At 43.5% G+C, this 20,000-nt stretch overlaps 1 protein-coding gene across 1 annotated transcript in view; it reads right to left on the minus strand.

Annotated features, from left to right (window-relative positions):
* Nucleotides 1-20,000, minus strand: part of jakmip3 (Janus kinase and microtubule interacting protein 3) — an 85,601-nt gene that overhangs the window by 22,017 nt on the left and 43,584 nt on the right. Inside the window, exons 7-12 of the mRNA XM_063222008.1 lie at nt 17,821-17,952; nt 14,539-14,574; nt 8,429-8,494; nt 8,057-8,176; nt 5,003-5,131; nt 3,265-3,348 (exon numbers count right to left, since the gene is read on the minus strand). Coding sequence (XP_063078078.1) covers nt 3,265-3,348; nt 5,003-5,131; nt 8,057-8,176; nt 8,429-8,494; nt 14,539-14,574; nt 17,821-17,952 — 567 coding nt within the window. The remainder of the gene's footprint in view (nt 1-3,264; nt 3,349-5,002; nt 5,132-8,056; nt 8,177-8,428; nt 8,495-14,538; nt 14,575-17,820; nt 17,953-20,000) is intronic.

Here is a 20,000-nt window from a genome sequence, read left to right on the forward strand (position 1 = left end):
ACACAACGTTTCGACCATGCAGTCTGGTCTTCGTCAGGTGTATGTCATATCCCAATCCCACCCTGTGTCTCTGTTCCTCATTTCCAGTCTCCATCTTCAGCTCTCCTGTCTCAATCAAGTCTGAAATGCCATAAAAACATTTTTTCTATAATGAATAATGACAGAAAAAATAAATGGTGTCTACTATCCTTTTCTGAGACGCATTTTGATTCTCAGTGAAAAAAAATGAAGCCTTTCAGCCAATAGTAATAGTGTTTTCAACTGTGTCTGCGTAAATGTTACATAAGTCTGTCCACCAATACGGTGTGTGTCTGTACTTGGGTCAAAGACGTTCAACATGAAATTGTCCTTCAGTGCCAACGGATACTTTTGCTTACTGTAACTGTAAAGAACGTGATTTTCAATTTCATTTCAAGTGAATGCATGAAAGCATTTTACAAAATCGTGTTTTTTTGCAGTTACAGTAAGCAAAAGTATCCGTTGCACTGAAGGACAATTTCATGTTGGACGTCTTTGACCCACTTAAAGTATACTTTCTGCATGGCTCAGTATACAGCATGTGGGAAATTAGTACAGAGAGCAAGGTGATCTTGCAGTACTTTGGAGTTTGCAGTGGGCAGTGAAAATGAACAGCTAGCATGTCAGTCACAGTAGCTCCTGCACTTGTTTCTCAGTAAATAGTGCAGTGTTAATTCAACACTAAGGGAATATGACCAAACACTATGAGTGTTAAATGTAATTCTTTAAGTGTAAACACGCATTTGATTTTGTGTGTATCACCACATAGGTGCTGGCAACATCAGTCAGTAGTGCGGTGTAGGCCTGCTGGGTTACAGTAATGACAGTCAGTAGTGTAGTGTAGCCCTGCTGGGTTAATGACAGTGTTTCCCCGCTGATACCCAGCTGAGCTCTGGGATGCTTTCTGTCTCTCATGTCTCTCTGAGGTTCGCCCCTGTGGGGTCAGGCCAACTCTGGAAATGTAATTTTCAGAGTGAGGCATCCACACTTTTAAAATCCTTTTTGTTGTTGTTTTTTATTTCATGGCTGGATTATGTTTCAACTTCAACAGTTTTCGAATCTGATGAAGACAACAAAAAGGATTTTGCATGTGCAGACTCCGAAAATTACCGTCAGCCTTTGTCCTGCACCTTTTCCTGTGATGTGCACAATCTTCACCTTCAACTCTTGAAGTGAAATATGCTAAAGGAATCAATGTGAGATGAGGGGAAGAGTAAGAAAAGGCGAGGTGAATAGGAGAGGAGAGGACAGGACAGGAGAGGAGAAGAGAGGATGGAAAAAAAGAGTAGACGACAGGTGAAAAGTGGAAAAGAGAGGAGAGAAGACATATGGGAATGAGCAGCATATAGAGAAAAGTAAGGAGAGTAGAGGCAACACAGAGAAGAAGAGAAGAGAAGAGAAGAGAAGAGAAGAGAAGAGAAGAGAAGAGAAGAGAAGAGAAGAGAAGAGAAGAGAAGAGAAGAGAAGAGAAGAGAAGAGAAGAGAAGAGAAGGAATGGGATGTAGAGAGCAGATGAGAAGAGAAAAGTGGAAGAGCAGAGAAAACATTGGGGAAGTAAAAGCACAGAGAAGGGTCAGAAGAGGAGTGGAGAGGCGGAGGATGGAAGAGTGACAGGGAGGGCAGTGCCTTCTGTGGAGCACTTCCATCTGGTGAGAGCTATAACTGGTGGGGGAGCTAATGAGTGCATTGCAATATGCGACCTTGCCTCCTCCACTTGCGCTTGTCTCCTCGTACCGCCTCCTGGCCCCTCCTCCGTGGAGAAAGCGATAAAGTTTCCCAGCTGTCAGCCTAGCCACAACAACTTTTTAGGGACTGTTTTTCATTCACTATCCCAATTGCAAATGAGAAAAAGACTCTACAATTGAGCTTTTGCAAGATATTAAAATATAATGCTGTTGTCAGTGATGTCATCATGACATATTACTTCCTGGTACGAGGAGAGAAGCAAGTGGAGGAGGCAAGTGGAGGAGGCAAGGTTGCATATTGCAACGCACTCAATGAGTGAAGTAAAGGAGACGCGCTCACACTATCGCCTATACCAGGGGTCCCCTACCTTTCTGGGTCTGAGGGCTACCATGGGCTACCCGAGGGCTCCTGAGGGATACCCGAGGGCTACTTTAGTTCAAAATCCTCCACTGATGTCTTAGCATCATTCTCAAATCACACTACTATTGAATGATAATTTGCTTATCGGTTATAAAGAATAAATAAGCTCATATTTAAATCAAGAAAAGCATTAACTGTGACTAAAATCTGGTAGTCGTCACTGTTTATTAACATCCTTGGTGGGCACCTCAGAAGCTCCTGGAGGGCTACCTGGCGCCTGCGGGCACAACGTTGGTGACCCCTGGCCTACACCATTCAATACAGATTACAACTGGATGCTAAATCCCACATAATACATTGATGAATGTAGGAAGCGAAGGACAGCACTCTTCAGATTTTTCTCAGTTTATTCGCCTACGAACATAATCGCCATTACACACTGAAGAAGGGCTCTGCCTGAAACGTTAGTAGGCGAATGAACAGAGAACAATCTGAAGGAGGAGCTAATGAGACCATCAGGGTGGGTAATAGGCAATCTAGACGCTGCTCAGCACAGCCACAGACCCACTGGAGTCCACAAAGCAGATGGTGTTTTGTCACTTAGTTGTTAATTCAGAGGGATGTGTGTCTGTCTGACAATGTCCTTTATGGAGAGAGTGCGGCGCAAGCACTTTGTGCGATTTAATGGAACTTCTGCCATGGCATCATTATTTCTTGTATATCACATCACATGCAAAGCAATTGGGTTCCACTAAAAGCTATCAAAATGCAGAGTGAATACACTCTGTAGTTTAGAGGGCGTGTGTGTGTGTGTGTGTGTGTGTGTGTGTGTGTGTGTGTGTGTGTGTGTGTGTGTGTGTGTGTGTGTGTGTGTGTGTGTGTGTGTGTGTGTGTGTGTGTGTGTGTGTGTGTGCGCGCACGTGCCTCTGTCTCCATCTGTGTGTGTGTGTGTGTGTGTGTGTGTGTGTGTGTGTGTGTGTGTGTGTGTGTGTGTGTGTGTGTGTGTGTGTGTGTGTGTGTGTGTGTGTGCGTGCGCACGTGTCTCTCTCTCCATCTCTCTGTGTGTGTGCTTGTGTGTGTGTGTGTGTGTGTGTGTGTGTGTGTGTGTGTGTGTGTGTGTGTGTGTGTGTGTGTGTGTGTGTGTGTGTGTGTGTGTGTGTGTGTGTGTGTGTGTGTGTGTGTGTGTATGGGCACCCTTACCTGACCCTGTTGACTTAACACACACTCCAAGTCTTGCACTCTGGTTTGGTATCGCATGAGTTCAGCTTCCATCCGCTCTCGCATCTGAAAAAAAAAGAAAATTACACATAAATATAGAAAAATCATAAAAATAGAAGAAAATCAATGAAATGTGGAAGTGCATATTCATCTTTGTTCACACCAGCATTGACATGCAAAGCCAGAGTACATTTGCCTTATTGTCATCGACTTTCAAATCTCTATTCAAGACTTGGTCTGACCCCTTGCATAACGATTAACGTTTCTCAGGTTGACCCGCCTCCCTCGGCTTGCTACTGGTCGAGGCCAAAAAGGATGTGCCGAAGTTTAAACCAAAGATTTTCTCAGTCCCAATAGAACGACTCTGCTTAAACCACGTCACTGCCTTGGACAAGCCTCTACCCAGGACCGTTGGAGCTGCTCAAAGTTGATTGGTTCCAGACAAAGTCGGTGGAGCTCCCGATTTTTCCAAAGCTCGGAAACGATATGCATATTGCTCGTGGCCTGACTACAAGCAACGCTGAAGGTATTGCGTCACTGGGATGGTGTAGCCTGGCTAAGAGTCCATACTGTTAGCCTGATTATCATCGACGTTCAAATCTCTTCGTGAATTGGTCGGACCAAGAGCAAAAAATTAACGTTTCCCAAACGGCATGGTTGACCTGCCTCCCTTGGTTTGCTTATGGTTGTTTGCTTATCAACAAAGTGGGAGGAGTTAACTCAGAAAGTTCTTGTATTGCTCTTGACCTGAATAGTTGCTAGGAGGGCACAGCCTGGCTAACATACTGTATCCTTGGAGACAATCACAATGACAAATGCATTACAGCTAGATAATTACATATCACTGAATTGCTACACAATTTGCAATCATGATTCAATGGTGATTGTATAGGAGCATTCTCAGGATTCAATGTTGTGAAGTTGAAAAGAGAGAATTGCCCATTTCAGATGCAGAATTACACTAGATATACCCCAAAACACACAAACGTGACTCAAATGGTAGTATTACATTACTTGTGATCCCTTGCAAGTTGATGAAAAATACAATAAAATGAAATAAAATCATTGTATGTCTTTTGTTTAGCCGTCTCCAGTCGGCCTTGGTATTTGGACAGGCTGTGTGTCTGGCTGTATACATGTGGCTGTTTTTGTGCACACCAGGGCCGAATTATCCATAAGGGCCAGCGGCACAGTGCCCAGGGGCACCAATCATTTTTGACCAGTGAGGGGGCACCACAAGACACAAACAGGACAAATATAGTTGATTAAAAGGGTACCAGTGAGGTTCAGTTCCGGGGGCACCACATTGGCGCAATACGGTCCTGGTGCATATGTGTGTGTGTGTGTGTATGTATGTGTGTGTGTGTGTGTGTGTGTGTGTGTGTGTGTGTGTGTGTGTGTGTGTGTGTGTGTGTGTGTGTGTGTGTGTGTGTGTGTGTGTGTGTGTGTGTGTGTGTGTGTGTGTGTGTGTTGGGAGTTGGTTGTCAATTGAACAAGCTGACTTACTCAGCATATTTGTTTAGCCACCTATACAGTATAGTGACATATAATTCATCTGTGATAAACATAGAACATGTACAGTAGCGGGAATAATGTGTGTGCGTGGGCGTGTGTGCATGCGTGTGTGTGCATGCGTGTGTGTGTGTGTGTGTGCGTGTGTGTGTGTGTGTGTGTGTGTGTGTGTGTGTGTGTGTGTGTGTGCGTGCGTGTGTGTGTGTACCTTGACTTCTTTCTCTGCATCGAAGGTGCCCCCGACCTGCTCCTGTAACAGCGCGTAAGCCCTCTGCAGAGCCTGGTATTCCTGAGTCAGCTGGCGGAACCTCAGCTCTGTCTCCTCCCTTATCATGCCCTGCACACATACGCACGCACGCACGCATACACGTGCACACACACACACACACACACACACACACACAAACGCACGGACGCACGCGAACACAAACACACACATACACACATACACACACACGCATATACACACACATACAATAAACATGACATGCAGCTCTGTCTCTTGCGACATGCACATACATACTGTAGCCTATATATCACACATACATATACAGTGAGTTCAATAAGTATTTGATCCCTTGCTGATTTTTGTTGGTTTGCCTACTAACAAAGGCATGATCGGTCAGAAAATGTTCTAAAGAAAATATAGAAATTAACTTCAGAGAATATATATCAATTTATTTCTATTTCGCTGAGGGAAATAAGTATTTGATCCCCTGCCAACTGATAACAGTTCCGGTCCCACAGACCAGATAGGCACTTTCTATCAACTTGTCATCTGAATTAAAGACTCATTCACATACTAACATGCATAAAAGACACATTGAATCAGCAGAAGTAGAATCAGTCCACCATCAGTCCAGTGAATCATTCAGACTGCAACCTCACCAACATGGGAAAGACCAAAGGATATCAGGGACAAGATTTCAGACCTGTACAAAGAGGAAATGGGCTACAAAGTCACAAGAAAGAGACTGGGTATTAAGGACCCAACTGCTGATGCATTTCTTCCAAAATCTAAGGAATACAAAATGACCATCCATCAGCCTGTCTGGGGTTCTATACACAATTTGACCTTTTGTAGGGATTCAATAACCATGAGACCAGAAAGAAAGCACCCTAGACCTGTACAGGATGAACTAGGCAATGATATCATCTTCTGGGACCAAAATCACTGAGAAAACAATTGGTAGCATTTGATGCCTCAGATGATTAAAATCCTGTAGTGCACACATGGTACTCCTGCTTGGGAGGGAACCTGTGCAGTCCCACCTGAGGTTTGCCAATGAACACCAGACTGGTTTAGGACATGATGAGGAGGTGCTGTGGTCAAATGAAACCAAAATCAAGCTGTTTGGCATTAACACAATTCAATGTGTTTTGAGAAAGAGAACTGCTGCCTATGATTACAAGAACACCCTCCTCACCATCATGCATGAACGTGGTATCATTATGGTTTGAGTGTGTTTGTCTGGCCAAGGCACATGACAACTTCATATCGTCAGCAAAGGATGGAGGGAGGCATGTAACATGGAATCCTGAGTGCCGACGTCCTTCCTTCCACCACTAGACTGACGGTGGGCCATTTTTGGATCTCCCAACATGACAGTAATATGCAACATACAGTCAAAGCAACGAAGGAGTGGCTCAAGAGGAAGCATATTAAAATCATGAAGTGGCCTAGACAGTTTCCAAACATCAACCCTATAGTAATTCTATGGGGGGAACTGAACCTCCCATTTGCCAAGCTACAGCCACAAACCTTTAATGTTTTAGAGATAATGTGCAAAGAAATGTTGGCCAAAATCAATTCTAATATTTGCACAAACATTGTCAAGAACTACAAGAAGCATCTGACTTCTGTGCTAGAGAACTAGGACTTTGCCACGAAGCACTTTGTCTCTTTTGGCTATAGGGGTCAAATACTTATTTGCCTACATGAAATACAACACTATTAAAATATATTCTTTGAAGTTACTATCTGGAATTTATTTTTGATACTCTGTCTCTCATGTACAGAGAAACAGACAGGTGCACACATGCACAAACATATGAAGAGTTCAGATGCAAAAACCCCTAACTCCATTTCTGAAGACCTGCTCTTCTATATATATATATTTTAGAGAACCTCATTGTTGGTTTGGTTTACATTCATGTACTTGATAATACATAGAAATAGTTATATTACGTAAATACAATAAAAAATATGCAATTTTGATAGCATGAAGAAAAATGAAGAAAAATGAATTAAGATTATTTTCTGAAAAGGCACTTCGGGGGTTTTGCATCTGAACTCTTCATATGCACACAATAAACATGGCACGTGACACCCACTGCACCTACATGGGAATAAAGGTATAGATGACAAGGGCTGCCCTGGGGGAAAATAGGGCCTTGGGCACCTTTGGCATAATTAGCGACACGGAACTAACTGACTCAACCTTGTATTCCACAAACCAACACCTTAGGGCTTCCGTACACCGGCTCCGACAAAGTGCGGCACACTTTTGCTTCCGACATAATTAGGATCCCCAAACCCAATTTCACACGAACATAGCATTGAAAGTCAATGGGCGGCGCCGACAAAATAGAACATGTCTCTAATTGCTATCCGACATCGGCGAATGTCCGCGGACACCGCCGCCAGTGTGCGTGGTTCTATAGAAAACAATGGAATCGAATTTTAGCTGAGCAGTGCGCAGCACTTTGTTGGAGCCTATTTGCGGAAGCCCTTAGCCACTGAGCCAACCAACTGGAACTAACTGACTCACCGGTGGCCCCCGCACCCTTATGGGCACCTCCTCCGTTTTTCTTTTTTTTTCTTTTTTTTAACATTTCTGAAAATAGGGGCCCATGAGTGTGCGGGGCTCACCGGGAAATGCCCACTATGCCAGATGGCCAGTCCAGCCCTGATAGCTACAAAGGGCTTTGATCTGAAAATGTCATGAGACACATTTACAGGATGTGAAATGTCAGCATGTTCTTGAGTCCCATCTTCAGCCCAACCTCTGACTCCATGTTTATGTCACTGATCTGCCCCACTTTACCCAAAGACATCCTATACAGTACACTGTGGCATTTTGAGGGACAGATGCTCGAAAGAGGGGGAGGGGAGAGGAGAGGAGGAGAGAGGAGGAGAGGAGAGGAAAAGAGAGGAGAGGAGGAGAGGAGAGGAGAGGAGAAGAGAGGAGGAGAGAAGAGGAGAGGAGAGGAGAGGAGAAGAGAAGAGAAGAGAGGAGGAGAGGGTGCGGTCATGTCTTACCTCCTCCATGAGGTCGTCCTCTGGGGTGCAGGGTGTGCGGTCGGTGTGGTGGGAGATGGATGAGCCGTCTGAGTCCAGAGACGCCTCTTCATCGTACCCGAAGAACGTCTCTATCACCGGCTGAACAATGCAGAGTACACATCAGCTGTTACACCACTGCAGATCGCAGTGTAACACAGCCGTATATACTACTATTCAGTAAAAAGTTGAAGAATAATCGGGCATTATAGCCCCTTATGAATGCGTTTACATATTAGAACTTAGAGAGAACACACACCACTTAAACACACACACACACACACACACACACACACACACACACACACACACACACACACACACACACACACACACACACACACACACACACACCTTGCATGGCTTGAGGGATCTCCTGCGTCCTCCTTGTCGTCTGTATCTGAGCAGCATGTCCCTCTCCTGAGGCAACGCAGAGCATGACAAGACTCAGCATCATCACCATGACAACATTCAGCATCACCACCATGACAACACTCAGCATCATCACCATAGCGACACTCAGCATCACCACCATGACAACACTCAGCATCATCACCATAGCGACACTCAGCATCACCACCATGACAACACTCAGCATCATCACCATAGCGACACTCAGCATCATCACCATGACAACACTCAGCATCATCACCATGACAACAACTAGCATCACCATGACAACACTCTGCATCCACCACCTGCACCTCACGTGAACTACACTGTAAAACATTGTAGCCAACTTAAGAAAGCCTCGAGATGAGTTAAGACTCGAGTTGAGTTAACTTACAAGCGTATGGCAGCAGAGCAACTTCCCTTTTTACGTCTCACTAGCTTGCAATGTTTCACAGTGTATGTTGTGGTACTGAGCAAAAGTAAAGAAGACAGTACAGCACTCCTAGTTGTGTACTTTATTGCCCGTCAGACGTTTTGGCCTTAACCTTCTTCAGTGAAATCTCTGACGGGCAACAAAAGCTAAATCCCATTACACCCCTTAGCCCTACGCCTTCCCCCTTCCCCTCCGTTTTGCGCATCCACGTGTAGAGGTAGTGCCGTCTCGATTACCGATAACACAGAGGGGTAGGTGTACAGCGAAGGGCTTTCCACCTCTCAAAACAGAGATTTTCTGACACCACACTGCAGGCGGAGGGCTACGATAGATTTCCCTGAATGTATTGTGAATGAAAAAAAAATTGTCGGCAAGCCGCAGCATCCACACCAGCACACAATTTTATGTATTTTCGCTGCAATTGACGGTTTTAAAGTGGTAGTAATTATTCAATTGTACTAGGTTTAACATTGCCCCAATGTGTCATGGTCATTGTCTCCGTGAAACGCACATGAAACAAATCGCTATTAACTTGCATGGAAATGCATGGAAAAAGTGACAGTTGTGAGTGTCATTCTGTGATTGTTGAAGGGGTATCTTAATTCGTTGGGGTTGCGTTTCAAGCCCTACACCTTGCGGCAAGAGGAAGGCGTAGGGGTAGGGGTTGAGATTAGTAATGGGAATGGCCCAAAGTACACAGCTAGGAATGCTGTCTTCCGGTCTTCTTTACATTGTATATTTCGAAAGGAATGAGCACCCAGTTGCTCTTTACTTTGGATGAGTTGAGCGTGTAATAAAACTTAGATTGATGGCACTGAACAACATCAGAGTTCACATTCACAATAATAAGAAGAGCATTGTGTGCAAAATTTAGCTTCACGGCAGCTCTGTATTTCTTATCTGACTGAACAACATATCAGATTTACCGTAGGTAACACTTTACTTGATGCCAGCACCACAGTGTCATAATAGTGCCAAAAGAGTGTCTTGACCAGGGCTCCGAACCGGTTCAAGGAACGAAAACGAAAACCGAAAACGAACGAAATTTTATGGAATTTTACAAGGAACGGAAACGGAAACGAAAACGAAATGGTCTTCAAGTGTTCCGGAACAAAAACGTTATTCTGAAATCCACAAACCGGTTAATAACGGGTTTTTTTCGTTCTCTATATTTCATACAAGTGCACGATTTTGTTTGAGGAGTAACCATGGCGACAGTCTTTTAGTTCGGCTACTGACGTGTATGAGGGGAAACATGCATAGGCCTACAGCAACAGCATTTTGCTTCACCTGAGCTCTTGCCGCCGATTGATAAAATATTGAGGAGCATTGGCCAATCAGAGTGCGACTGTGCATTGTATGGAGAAACTTCCTGGGTAAATTTTAGGATGTGCTTCTCCTCAGAGATTTTGATAGGAAACTAGAACTAACTGTCTCTGTTCTCCTGGCTTTCTCGTAGTGATTGGAAGTTGGCTCTAATAAACCCGCCCTAAAGTTGTTGACCACCAATATCAAATAAGTTTTTGTAAGAGAAATGACACTTTACCCGCGCTGTTCTTCAGTCTCATTCACGGACAGTAGGCCTAGGCCTACAGAGTTTTATATTGACACCATGGAGAGCAAAAGAGAACATGTCTTGAGATCGGTGTTGGGATTCCTACAGGGACAGAGTATTTGGACCATACAGTCTATGATTTGCAAAGGAATTGGATAGGCGATTTGATGAACCTAATTCGCAGAGTGCTCTCGAGCATGGCCGTAGTTACATTTGAGGTTACCGGTCCGGACCTCGCTCATTTCGTCCGAGATTTTTTTTTTTTTTTAACGCCAAATATGCCCAAATGAATCAAACACACAAAACTCAAAACCTCTGTGAAACGTGCTTTGCAAATAGTGATTAGTGGTCTATGAGTTCTATTTTGCCTTTGTGTTCTGTTTGTGCAAGTGATTCATTAATAGAGAGATAGCAGCCTACACAGTAACGCACCATCAGGAACGTGGCCATTAAGCCTGCCCACGCTGCGCTTGGGCGCTTGAGACGTCTCCTATAAAGCCAAGCGTTTTAAAACAGTGGCCCAATAGGTGGATGTCTTTCACAACTTTGTGAAACCGTTTTAACTGAGTCATTATTTGAAAGAACCAGCCATTGGGTTCTACTTGTAAATCGGAAGGTCTGTAATAAGCGACAGAAAAGGACATAAAAGGAAGTCACCAGAGCGTCTTCAGATGTGGATTTTTACCTGCTTATTTGGTCAAGTGACAAGATTAACGTTTCGAGTTGTCACGACTTCTTCAGAGTCAATCACAGTAAAATGTCCTCATCTGAAGATGTTCTGATGTCCTCTGTTTGCACTACTAGGCTTATATATTTTTTTCCCATGCAATGAACAAGCGCGCCTTGCGCGCGAGTGGTGCGAGTCGTGGAAGAGAACGCAATTCAGACATCAAACAAGCTTGCTTGAGACACAGGTCGCCAACGTGGATGCACAGTTTTAAAACAGTAGCGTAGGCATATGCATAAGGAGTTATGAGTAGGCTATAGTCTTTGACAACGTTGGCATTTGATAACTAAGTCACTATCTGTCAGAAGCCGTCATTTGGTTTTTAGATAGGCTAGTGGAAAAAAACAGACCGACTGACGCCATCAGCTGCATAAAATAACCAATAAACATTCAAACTTAAGCTCAGCTAAAAGCAGGCTGTCAGATCAAAATAATTTGATTGTAAATTGGAGGGGTTATTATTGCCTGTGTTGATAGACTTTCGTCTTTCGCTTTTGCGTGTACAGAAATACTACTAAAAAAATAATAATAATAACAAGCGTGCAGGCGATGCGAGGAAAATAATGTTCAGCTGACAAGACGTTAGTTTTACATAGGCATATAACAGGCAGCAGGCTCCACAACAACCACGCCACAGTCCTAACTTGTTGCCTATGTCAACTTCAAGAAATCATTTGGTAAGTGAAAATAGGCTACTGTTTTTTTTGTTTTTGCTGTACTACCGTTAAAATAGTATCCAAATGAAGAAACATATTCGTGTAGCTCGTGGGACTGTCTACCGACTTCAACGGATATTTTGACTCATTTGGCCACTTTGTCATTAGCCTATGCCCATAGCCTACTTTAAGATGGTAGATTAATAATCATATTGACTTTATTGTATTAGGTCAGTGTTTCTCAACTTTTTTTTTATGCGAGGCACCCCTTGAATTCATTAAAAAAATGAAGGCACCCCAAACTAACAAGCCGTAACAGGGCATCGCATCCGATAGTAGACTAACACATTTGGAGACATCACACAACCTAGGCTAGCCTACGTTTGAAGTTGCAGCTTTCTGCGACCTAATATTGTGCGTAAATGGCAGATGAAAGATTCCAGACTAAGTAGGCTATTCATTTTTAAATTCAGACAAATATGTAGGCCTATTATAGCCTGACATCATTTATTTATCAGCCACGTTTCCGTGGCACCCCAGGGTGCAGCACCCTGGTTGAGAAACACTGGATTAGGCTATGGGTTTAAATTGGAGGGACCTTTAGATATGAATGTGTTTAAAGTTTCATGTTAATTTTGATATACCCATTCCACAGAAAACGAGTCACAGAGAGCAGGGCAAACATGTCCAAGAGATTAAAACAAAACACCATGGATGCATATAAATATATGTATTATACATAAACATGTAGGCCTATAAAAATGTACTTTTTTAACAAATATATTTTTAAAAATTAAAAAATGTCGCATTTTGGACCTCGGTTAACCCAACTTGCTGGCTACGGCCATGCTCTCGAGAGGCAACTGGTGGGTAAGTCATGTTTAGCTTACTAGCCTACTTGTAATGGCACCGCCGAGTGCCTCGATGTTCAATGCGGTTATGGCAAATTATGTTGTCGTAAAGTTAGGCCTACTGAAGTGCTTTTGTTGTGCGCAGCGTATCCCACTGTCGGTTGTAGAGAAGAGAGGTGAGAGCTGGTGTTTTATGTGCTGTAATCAAGGACGTCTTATCTGTTGTTGTGGTCAATGCGGGATAAAGTCATTCGTGGCAGATGGACAGACGCTAGCTGACGTTAGCTGGCCCGCTCAATGTTTCAGTATTGCGCAATATTTCCTGGCTGTCATCACGAATAACAGTAGGTCGCGTGTGACAACAAGCAGGGATAGAGAAAGACAGCGCATTTGTTGTTGTTTAAGTTATTATTCTCTTCTGTCGTGCAGAGGGCTGGGCTGATGGGATGGACTACGTGGAAACTCTTACTATTTTGTGACGCTTGTCTGTTAGGCTACAAAAGGTCTCCGGTTTTGTGGTGATGGACTTGCACTGGAATGGTTGGTAGCCGATATCTGAGAGCATATCCGAGGTTTCAGACTATGCAACCTGTCCCTTCTCTAGAACTAGTGACCCCTTGCATCGTGTACATCTCAAAACAGTTGGGGATTTTTTTTGTGGAGCAAACTGTGTCCCTTTTACTTACACGTTTCACTTGTTGCAAACCTCATCATGGCCTATTAAATAGAGCTAGGCAAGAACTGAAATCCATATGCTGACGTTTACCTGCGCTATTCCAGAGAATTTTTTTAGGAACTCTCTCCGGCTATTTTTTTTAACTCTCTCTGGCTATTCTCTCAACATCCACCCACCGCTACTGGGCTGGCATAGGCTACTTTTGATAAGAATTATAGACATCCGGTTAAATCTGCCAGGATGGATAGCCCATCTGAGTGTTTTTGGGTGTGTTATTATTTTTGAGAATAGCTGTGTAAATCAAGGGGAAATAATGAGTACGTCTATTCTAAGATAAAGTCCACGAAAATAGACCGTTAATAGACCGAAAATATGGCCGTTAAACACTGCAGGAACGTTAAGAACGAACGTTATTTTTCGTTCCGAACCGGTTCAGGAACGATATTTTTGTGGGGGAACGATTGCAGGAACGAAAACGTTAAACTGAAACTTGCTTGAACCGTTCGGAACGGAACGTTTGAAAAATAATTTCGTTTTCAAGCCCTGGTCTTGACACATTCATGGACGAGTCAAACATTATGTCAATGTCATAAACGTTTTATGGTCATGAGAAGTTGTTATTCGTTTCGGCTGCCTTTGCATAACCAAATGTTTATAACATTGATACAATGCTCATGACATGCCCATGACTGTATTATGACACCGTCATGTCATGACACCGGCGTAAAGTAAAGTGTTAACGTTTCTTTTATCTGCCTGAACAACAATCGTATTTATATTCAAAGAAAAGGAAGATTGGGTGAGAAAGAAGCTCTATAGCACCTCTAGCATTTGACAACAATATTACACATTATCTGTGTAAACATTACTGCACAACAAAATGTATTTACAGAAAATATTGAGCTACTGTAATACATTTCAGTTGGACTTCACAGATTCCTCTACATGCAAAGGTGCTGCAAAACATGACAAATCTGGGGTGCACTTCTCGAAACCATAGCTGCTAACTAGGTGAGCTACTTTGGTAGTTGCAATACAATTTCCCAATACAAGTTGCTAACTGCTAACAACTATGCTTTCGAGAAATGCAGAGCTGTATTTGCATGTGTCAGTGAAAAGTGGGATCATACGTGTTACTGTAAGAAGCGCGTGGTGCAAATCATGACAACTTACGATGACACTTTTCACGTATCCAGCGGTCTCAAGTGCCTATAAAAAACACATTCAAGTCAGCCATAATGGAATAATCCATGCAGCTAATGCCACACTTACAGACCCAAGACAAGGGCACTGCACTCCCATATGCACTCCCATACAGTATGCACTCCCATATGCAATCTGTGGCCTATTACGCTTTAACTGAGTCAGGCTGCTGTAAAGTACCATATGCAGGGTTGCCAGATGAGGCTGATGATTTCCAGCCTAGAAAAAAGCTCAAAACCCACCTGGACACACTAAATCCCGGCCAATTGTATTGATTTCTTAAAAATTTGGCGGTTTTTCCTGCAAAACGACTTTTTAAACCCACAAACAGTCATCCTAAACAACCCAATAGGGCGGGAAACTGCCCAATCTGGCAACACTGAAAGTATGGCAGGGCACCATCACTCACATGCTGAATGGTGAGCTCAGTGAGATCGGTGTTTATACTGTGCCATGCATAGGCAGGTCTTGACATGCCATAATGATCAATCAAAGTGATTGAATCTTGCACGTGTGTGTGTATGTGTGTGTGTGTGTGTGTGTGTGTGTGTGTGTGTGTGTGTGTGTGTGTGTGTGTGTGTGTGTGTGTGTGTGTGTGCGTGTGAGTGTGTGTGCGCGTGTGAGCGTGTGTGTGTGTGTGTGTGTGTGTGTGTGTGTGTGTGTGTGTGTGTGTGTGTGTGATTGGTGAGATCAGTGTGTTTATACTCCATATACCAAGCATGTGTAGAGTAGATGTCTTGGCATGCTAAACGATCCAATCAATCACAGCCATTCCATTAGGTGTGTGTGTGTGTGTGCGCGCGCGCGTGACTCTAAGTGTGGTATTAACACTGCAAAACGTACTCTGTGTGTGTGTGTGTGTGTGAATCTAAGTGTTGAATTAACACTATACAAAATGCAGTGTGTGTGTGTGTGTGTGTGTGTGTGTGTGTGTGTGTGTGTGTGTGTGTGTGTGTGTGTGTGTGTGTGGTACATGTTCATGACGCCGCTCTACTCTTGCTGTGTTATTGACTGCATCAGAGCGAGAGGCTACGCGGAGCAGTGGGAGGCGTTGCCATGGCAATGTCTTGGATAAATCATCAGTAATGTGGTTGGACATGACATGTGTGGGGGTTGACAGAGCACAGGTACCAGTATGTGTTGTGAAGGACATGTGTGTACTGTATATGCGTTTGGAGGTTGGGGTGCGCACATCCACAAAGCAGTTATCCAGGTGCCAGACAAAAAGTGGTAAACAGTGTGATGAAGTGGTTCGCACACTGTGTATTAGCTCCAAAAATATAAACGTTATATCATTTTTACAAACGGCAACGTTTTCGCCTGAGGAATATCCCCCTGTTGGATCCAAATGTTGCCGTTTGTAAAAATAAAGATGAATGTCCGCACACTGCTCCCGTGTTAATAAAAAAAAGCAACACAGTGTGCGGACATTCATCTTTGTTTCTACAGTATTCTGGCCTTTTGTCATGCACCTGCATCTTGGATGTGCGCCCCACTAACCTACTGACTGAACCATTTGTAAAAATGAAATAAGGTTTATATTTTTTCATCACACTGTACTGTATATGTGTGCATGCCTTCATGTAAATGATTAGTCATTAGGGTATGTGTGGGTGTGTAAGTATGAGCATGTACTGTGTAGGAGTGTGTGCATGTGTGTGCACTGTGCATGCATGTGGTCAGGCATGTGTGTGTGTGTGTGTGTGTGTGTGTGTGTGTGTGTGTGTGTGTGTGTGTGTGTGTGTGTGTGTGTGTGTGTGTGTGTGTGTGTGTGTGTGTGTGTGTGTGTGTGCACTGTATGTGGTCAGGCATGTGTGTGTGTGTGTGTGTGTGTGTGTGTGTGTGTGTGTGTGTGTGTGTGTGTGTGTGTGTGTGTGTGTGTGTGTGTGTGTTCATGCATGTGTGTGCGCGTGTGTGCAATGTGCGTGGGTCGGTCCATGTATGCGTGCATGGGTCTGTTGGTCTGTGGCACCATTACACTGTGTGCGCCTGTGTGTGCGCCTGATGTACGTATGTCTGTGCAGTATGTCAGAGTGTTCAAGACATTCACGACATTGCTGAAGGTCAACAGTACCTTGGAGAGGTCATGTGTGTGTGTATATTTATGCATATGTATTACAGTGTGTGCACCTCCGTGTATGTGTCTTTTGTATGTACTGTAGGTTTCTGAGGATCTATAGCCTGGGAAATCCAATGCTGCTTTGCACAATCGTTCCGACTTGAAAGACAGCATGGAGCAGAGAACGGACCGGATCATGGTCTCATATCATATCTCTCCAATCAGACAGCAGGGGGGGCGTTGAAAGGCGACGACTGCAGTTTGTCTGAATAGATACAACTGAGACGATTGGCTATGGCTTGGTATGCCACATGATACACATTCGTGACGCCCAATAAACAGCTAATCATCAATCATAATCCACACATCCCCTACGCCAGGGATGTCAAACTCAAATTGACCGAGGGCCAAAATCAAAATATGGAAAGAAGTTGCAGGCCGAGCTCAAGATTTATTTTTAATATATGGACTACAATCGTGCAGGTACGCACTTAATACTCATAGTTAAATCTCACACACACTGGCACATATTTTGTTGCATAGGAGTGTAAGCTGTGTCATTGGCCTGGGCCCGCTCATACTTCTGAGAAACACCAAATTTCATGTTCAAGTCCTGGTACACTGTACATTAATAATGTATGAGGGCAACTGTAATACACATTTGAAATGACCTCGTGGGCCAAATAAAATGACTCCGCGGGCCAGATTTGGCCCCCGGGCCTGAGTTTGACACCCCTGCCCTACGGGATTTACAGTAGGCAGGTCTCCAGACCATATCTCACTTGTGATTAGGTCTGGTGGTGGTAACCTAGTCTGGTCCTCACCATCCCATAATACTACCATTTCATTTCGTATTCATGGTCTGGAGGTTGTTTGTTCTGACGCGATTGCAGGAAGCAGGAAGCAAATTTCCTGAAAAATCAGGATTTAACTTTTGAGTTGCTGAACATGTCTGACGTCTATCTATGGCGATGTAGGACCGTTTAACAGACACGCCTGACAGAACATCCTACTGTAGGATAAAATTACAATGTAGGACCGTTTGTCAGAACACCGGTGCAAATCCTACCGGTCAACATCGCTCCACAGAAAACAGGTACCAGACGTAGTGCGGAGTCAAGTCTCTTGGCGGAAGTACGTAGGATGGTGCGCGAGGCTAGTGGTAACCATGCAGGCAAGAGGATCTACAGTACCTTTGAGAGGTCGTCGATGATGTTCTGCTGCTCGAGGACCTGTAGCCTGAGGAACTCGATCTCACGCTCCTCCTGGCTCTGGTCGAGGTCGTTTAGGGAGCTTGGACGCCGGATGGACGAAGCCTTCTCCCTCTGCACATGCACACACTGGATGAGCGCCACATTACACGGTCAACAACACACTCACTGGCGATAAACACTGGTGATATCAAATGGGATGGATGGATGGATGGGGTCTCTCTTGCTAATTCCACAATAGCAATATTACGTGAAGATGTATAGAATTCTGCTATTTTCTAAGCAATATTCATCCTTTTAAGTACACTTTAAGTACATTTTCAATTACTATTAAGCTACGTTCACACACGTCGCTGCTAGTTACTAGCTTCTCGCTCGTCTACTCGTCACTCTCTCATGGAACGTTTGCTAAATGTTTCAGCGGCTTTATCTGCCAATGCATAGGCGAGAAGTACCGAACTCTGCATTCCAATTGGTTACTCGAAATTACTCACCTCGCTCGAAGTTAAAATATTTTTAACTCTGGATCCGCTGACATCGCATGGCTTGTACACTACTCGCCTACTCGCCTCCTCGTCTCGCTGGAACACATAGACATTCTATTGACTTCATTCGCTGAGCGAGTAACTAGCAGCAGCGAGTGTGAATGAGGCTTTACAGCATGCCTCTGGGGGTACAGCATGCATTAAGGGCTACGTGCACTTTTAAGGGTACTATTTGGATTGGTCCTCATTGTACAGTTGACGTAAAATAAATTGTTCATACTAAACACTGGCATATGATTACAAAAGGGAAAATGTGAAGAAACTTGGTAATTAGGTTAGGAAACGTGAAAGTTGTGACTAACTGAGAATGAAGCGCAAGAGCAAAAGAATGAGGCAGTGCTGGTTAGTTTTCACACTCATTTACACATGGAGGCAAGCCCCAGAGCACACTACATATGTATCACACATTGTCGTAACTACCATTGAGGACACAGATGTCATGTCCTCTGTATTTTTTCTCAGAAATGTACAATTTATGTATGATGAAAAACGATATATGATCAACAATGATAAATTCAGTCTGTATTTATACCCATGTATACTCAAGACAATGATTAAGGAAAACAATCTTAAGACTGACAAAAGAGTTTGAAGCATTCTAAATCTGCAGTATGGAGTACAACACGCAATATTTGACCTCGGTATTTGAAAATGTCTCGTTATGGCCCTGGTATCACAGAGCAGCAGACATACCATATGGTGGCGCATTTAGGTGTGAAATATAGTTGCCTTCGCCGACACTACATAAATTACCAACAAGGTTATAAAAGTGATAAATTAAGTGTGATTCAGCATGGCATGTATCTTCAGAAGGGTAAGTGTTTCCATGTGAGAGGATGTGCATGTGTGCACTGTTACTGCATGTAGGTGTACAGTACAACATACTGCCTGTGTGTGTAGGTGTACGTATGAAGAACTCATTTCCTAATGGCTATAAGAGCTACTGATTTTTTATATAACATCATATAGTTGTAATTTTCATAGATCATAATAAAATCTAAAGTTTGATTTTAAGGTAACATCAAGGCAGTTGGAACTGGGTTAATGTTATCTGATTTCTTTAACCAAATTCAAACACCAAAATAGTGATTGTACCTGTGGGTGTATACAGTATAATTGTACATGTGTACAGTATAGTAGGCGTAGGTGTAGTAAGTGGGAAGAGGGTGTTTTACCATTTCTATATTCTCTTGCATGACGAAGTGTAGTTTGTTCTCCATATATGTGCATCAGGGCTTGACATTAACTTTTTTCACTTGCCAGCCACAGTGGGTAATGGTTTTCCCAAGTCACTAGCCATCCAGCTATTCTACTAGCCACATTTTTTGCTAAATCATGACGCTGTACTAACCTCAGAAGATGAGGTGCTTAAAGCAAGAAGATGGGTGCACAGGTTTTTACATGGAAATAAAACAAACAAATAGAAACTGAGTAACTAAGCTTTTTCTTGAACTTAAATACAATTGATACACAAGGGGCAAAGTGCAGAATATACGCTATTCTGATATGTCATGCCATTGAATAAGCTGCCAAATTGGCTAGTGACAGTGCAATTGTTACCAGCCACAGCCAAGTTTTACCAGCATTGGGCTGGTTGCCAGGTGCCAGTGTCAAGCC

Source organism: Engraulis encrasicolus, chromosome 17, assembly GCF_034702125.1.
Source record: "Engraulis encrasicolus isolate BLACKSEA-1 chromosome 17, IST_EnEncr_1.0, whole genome shotgun sequence".
NCBI lineage: Eukaryota > Metazoa > Chordata > Actinopteri > Clupeiformes > Engraulidae > Engraulis > Engraulis encrasicolus.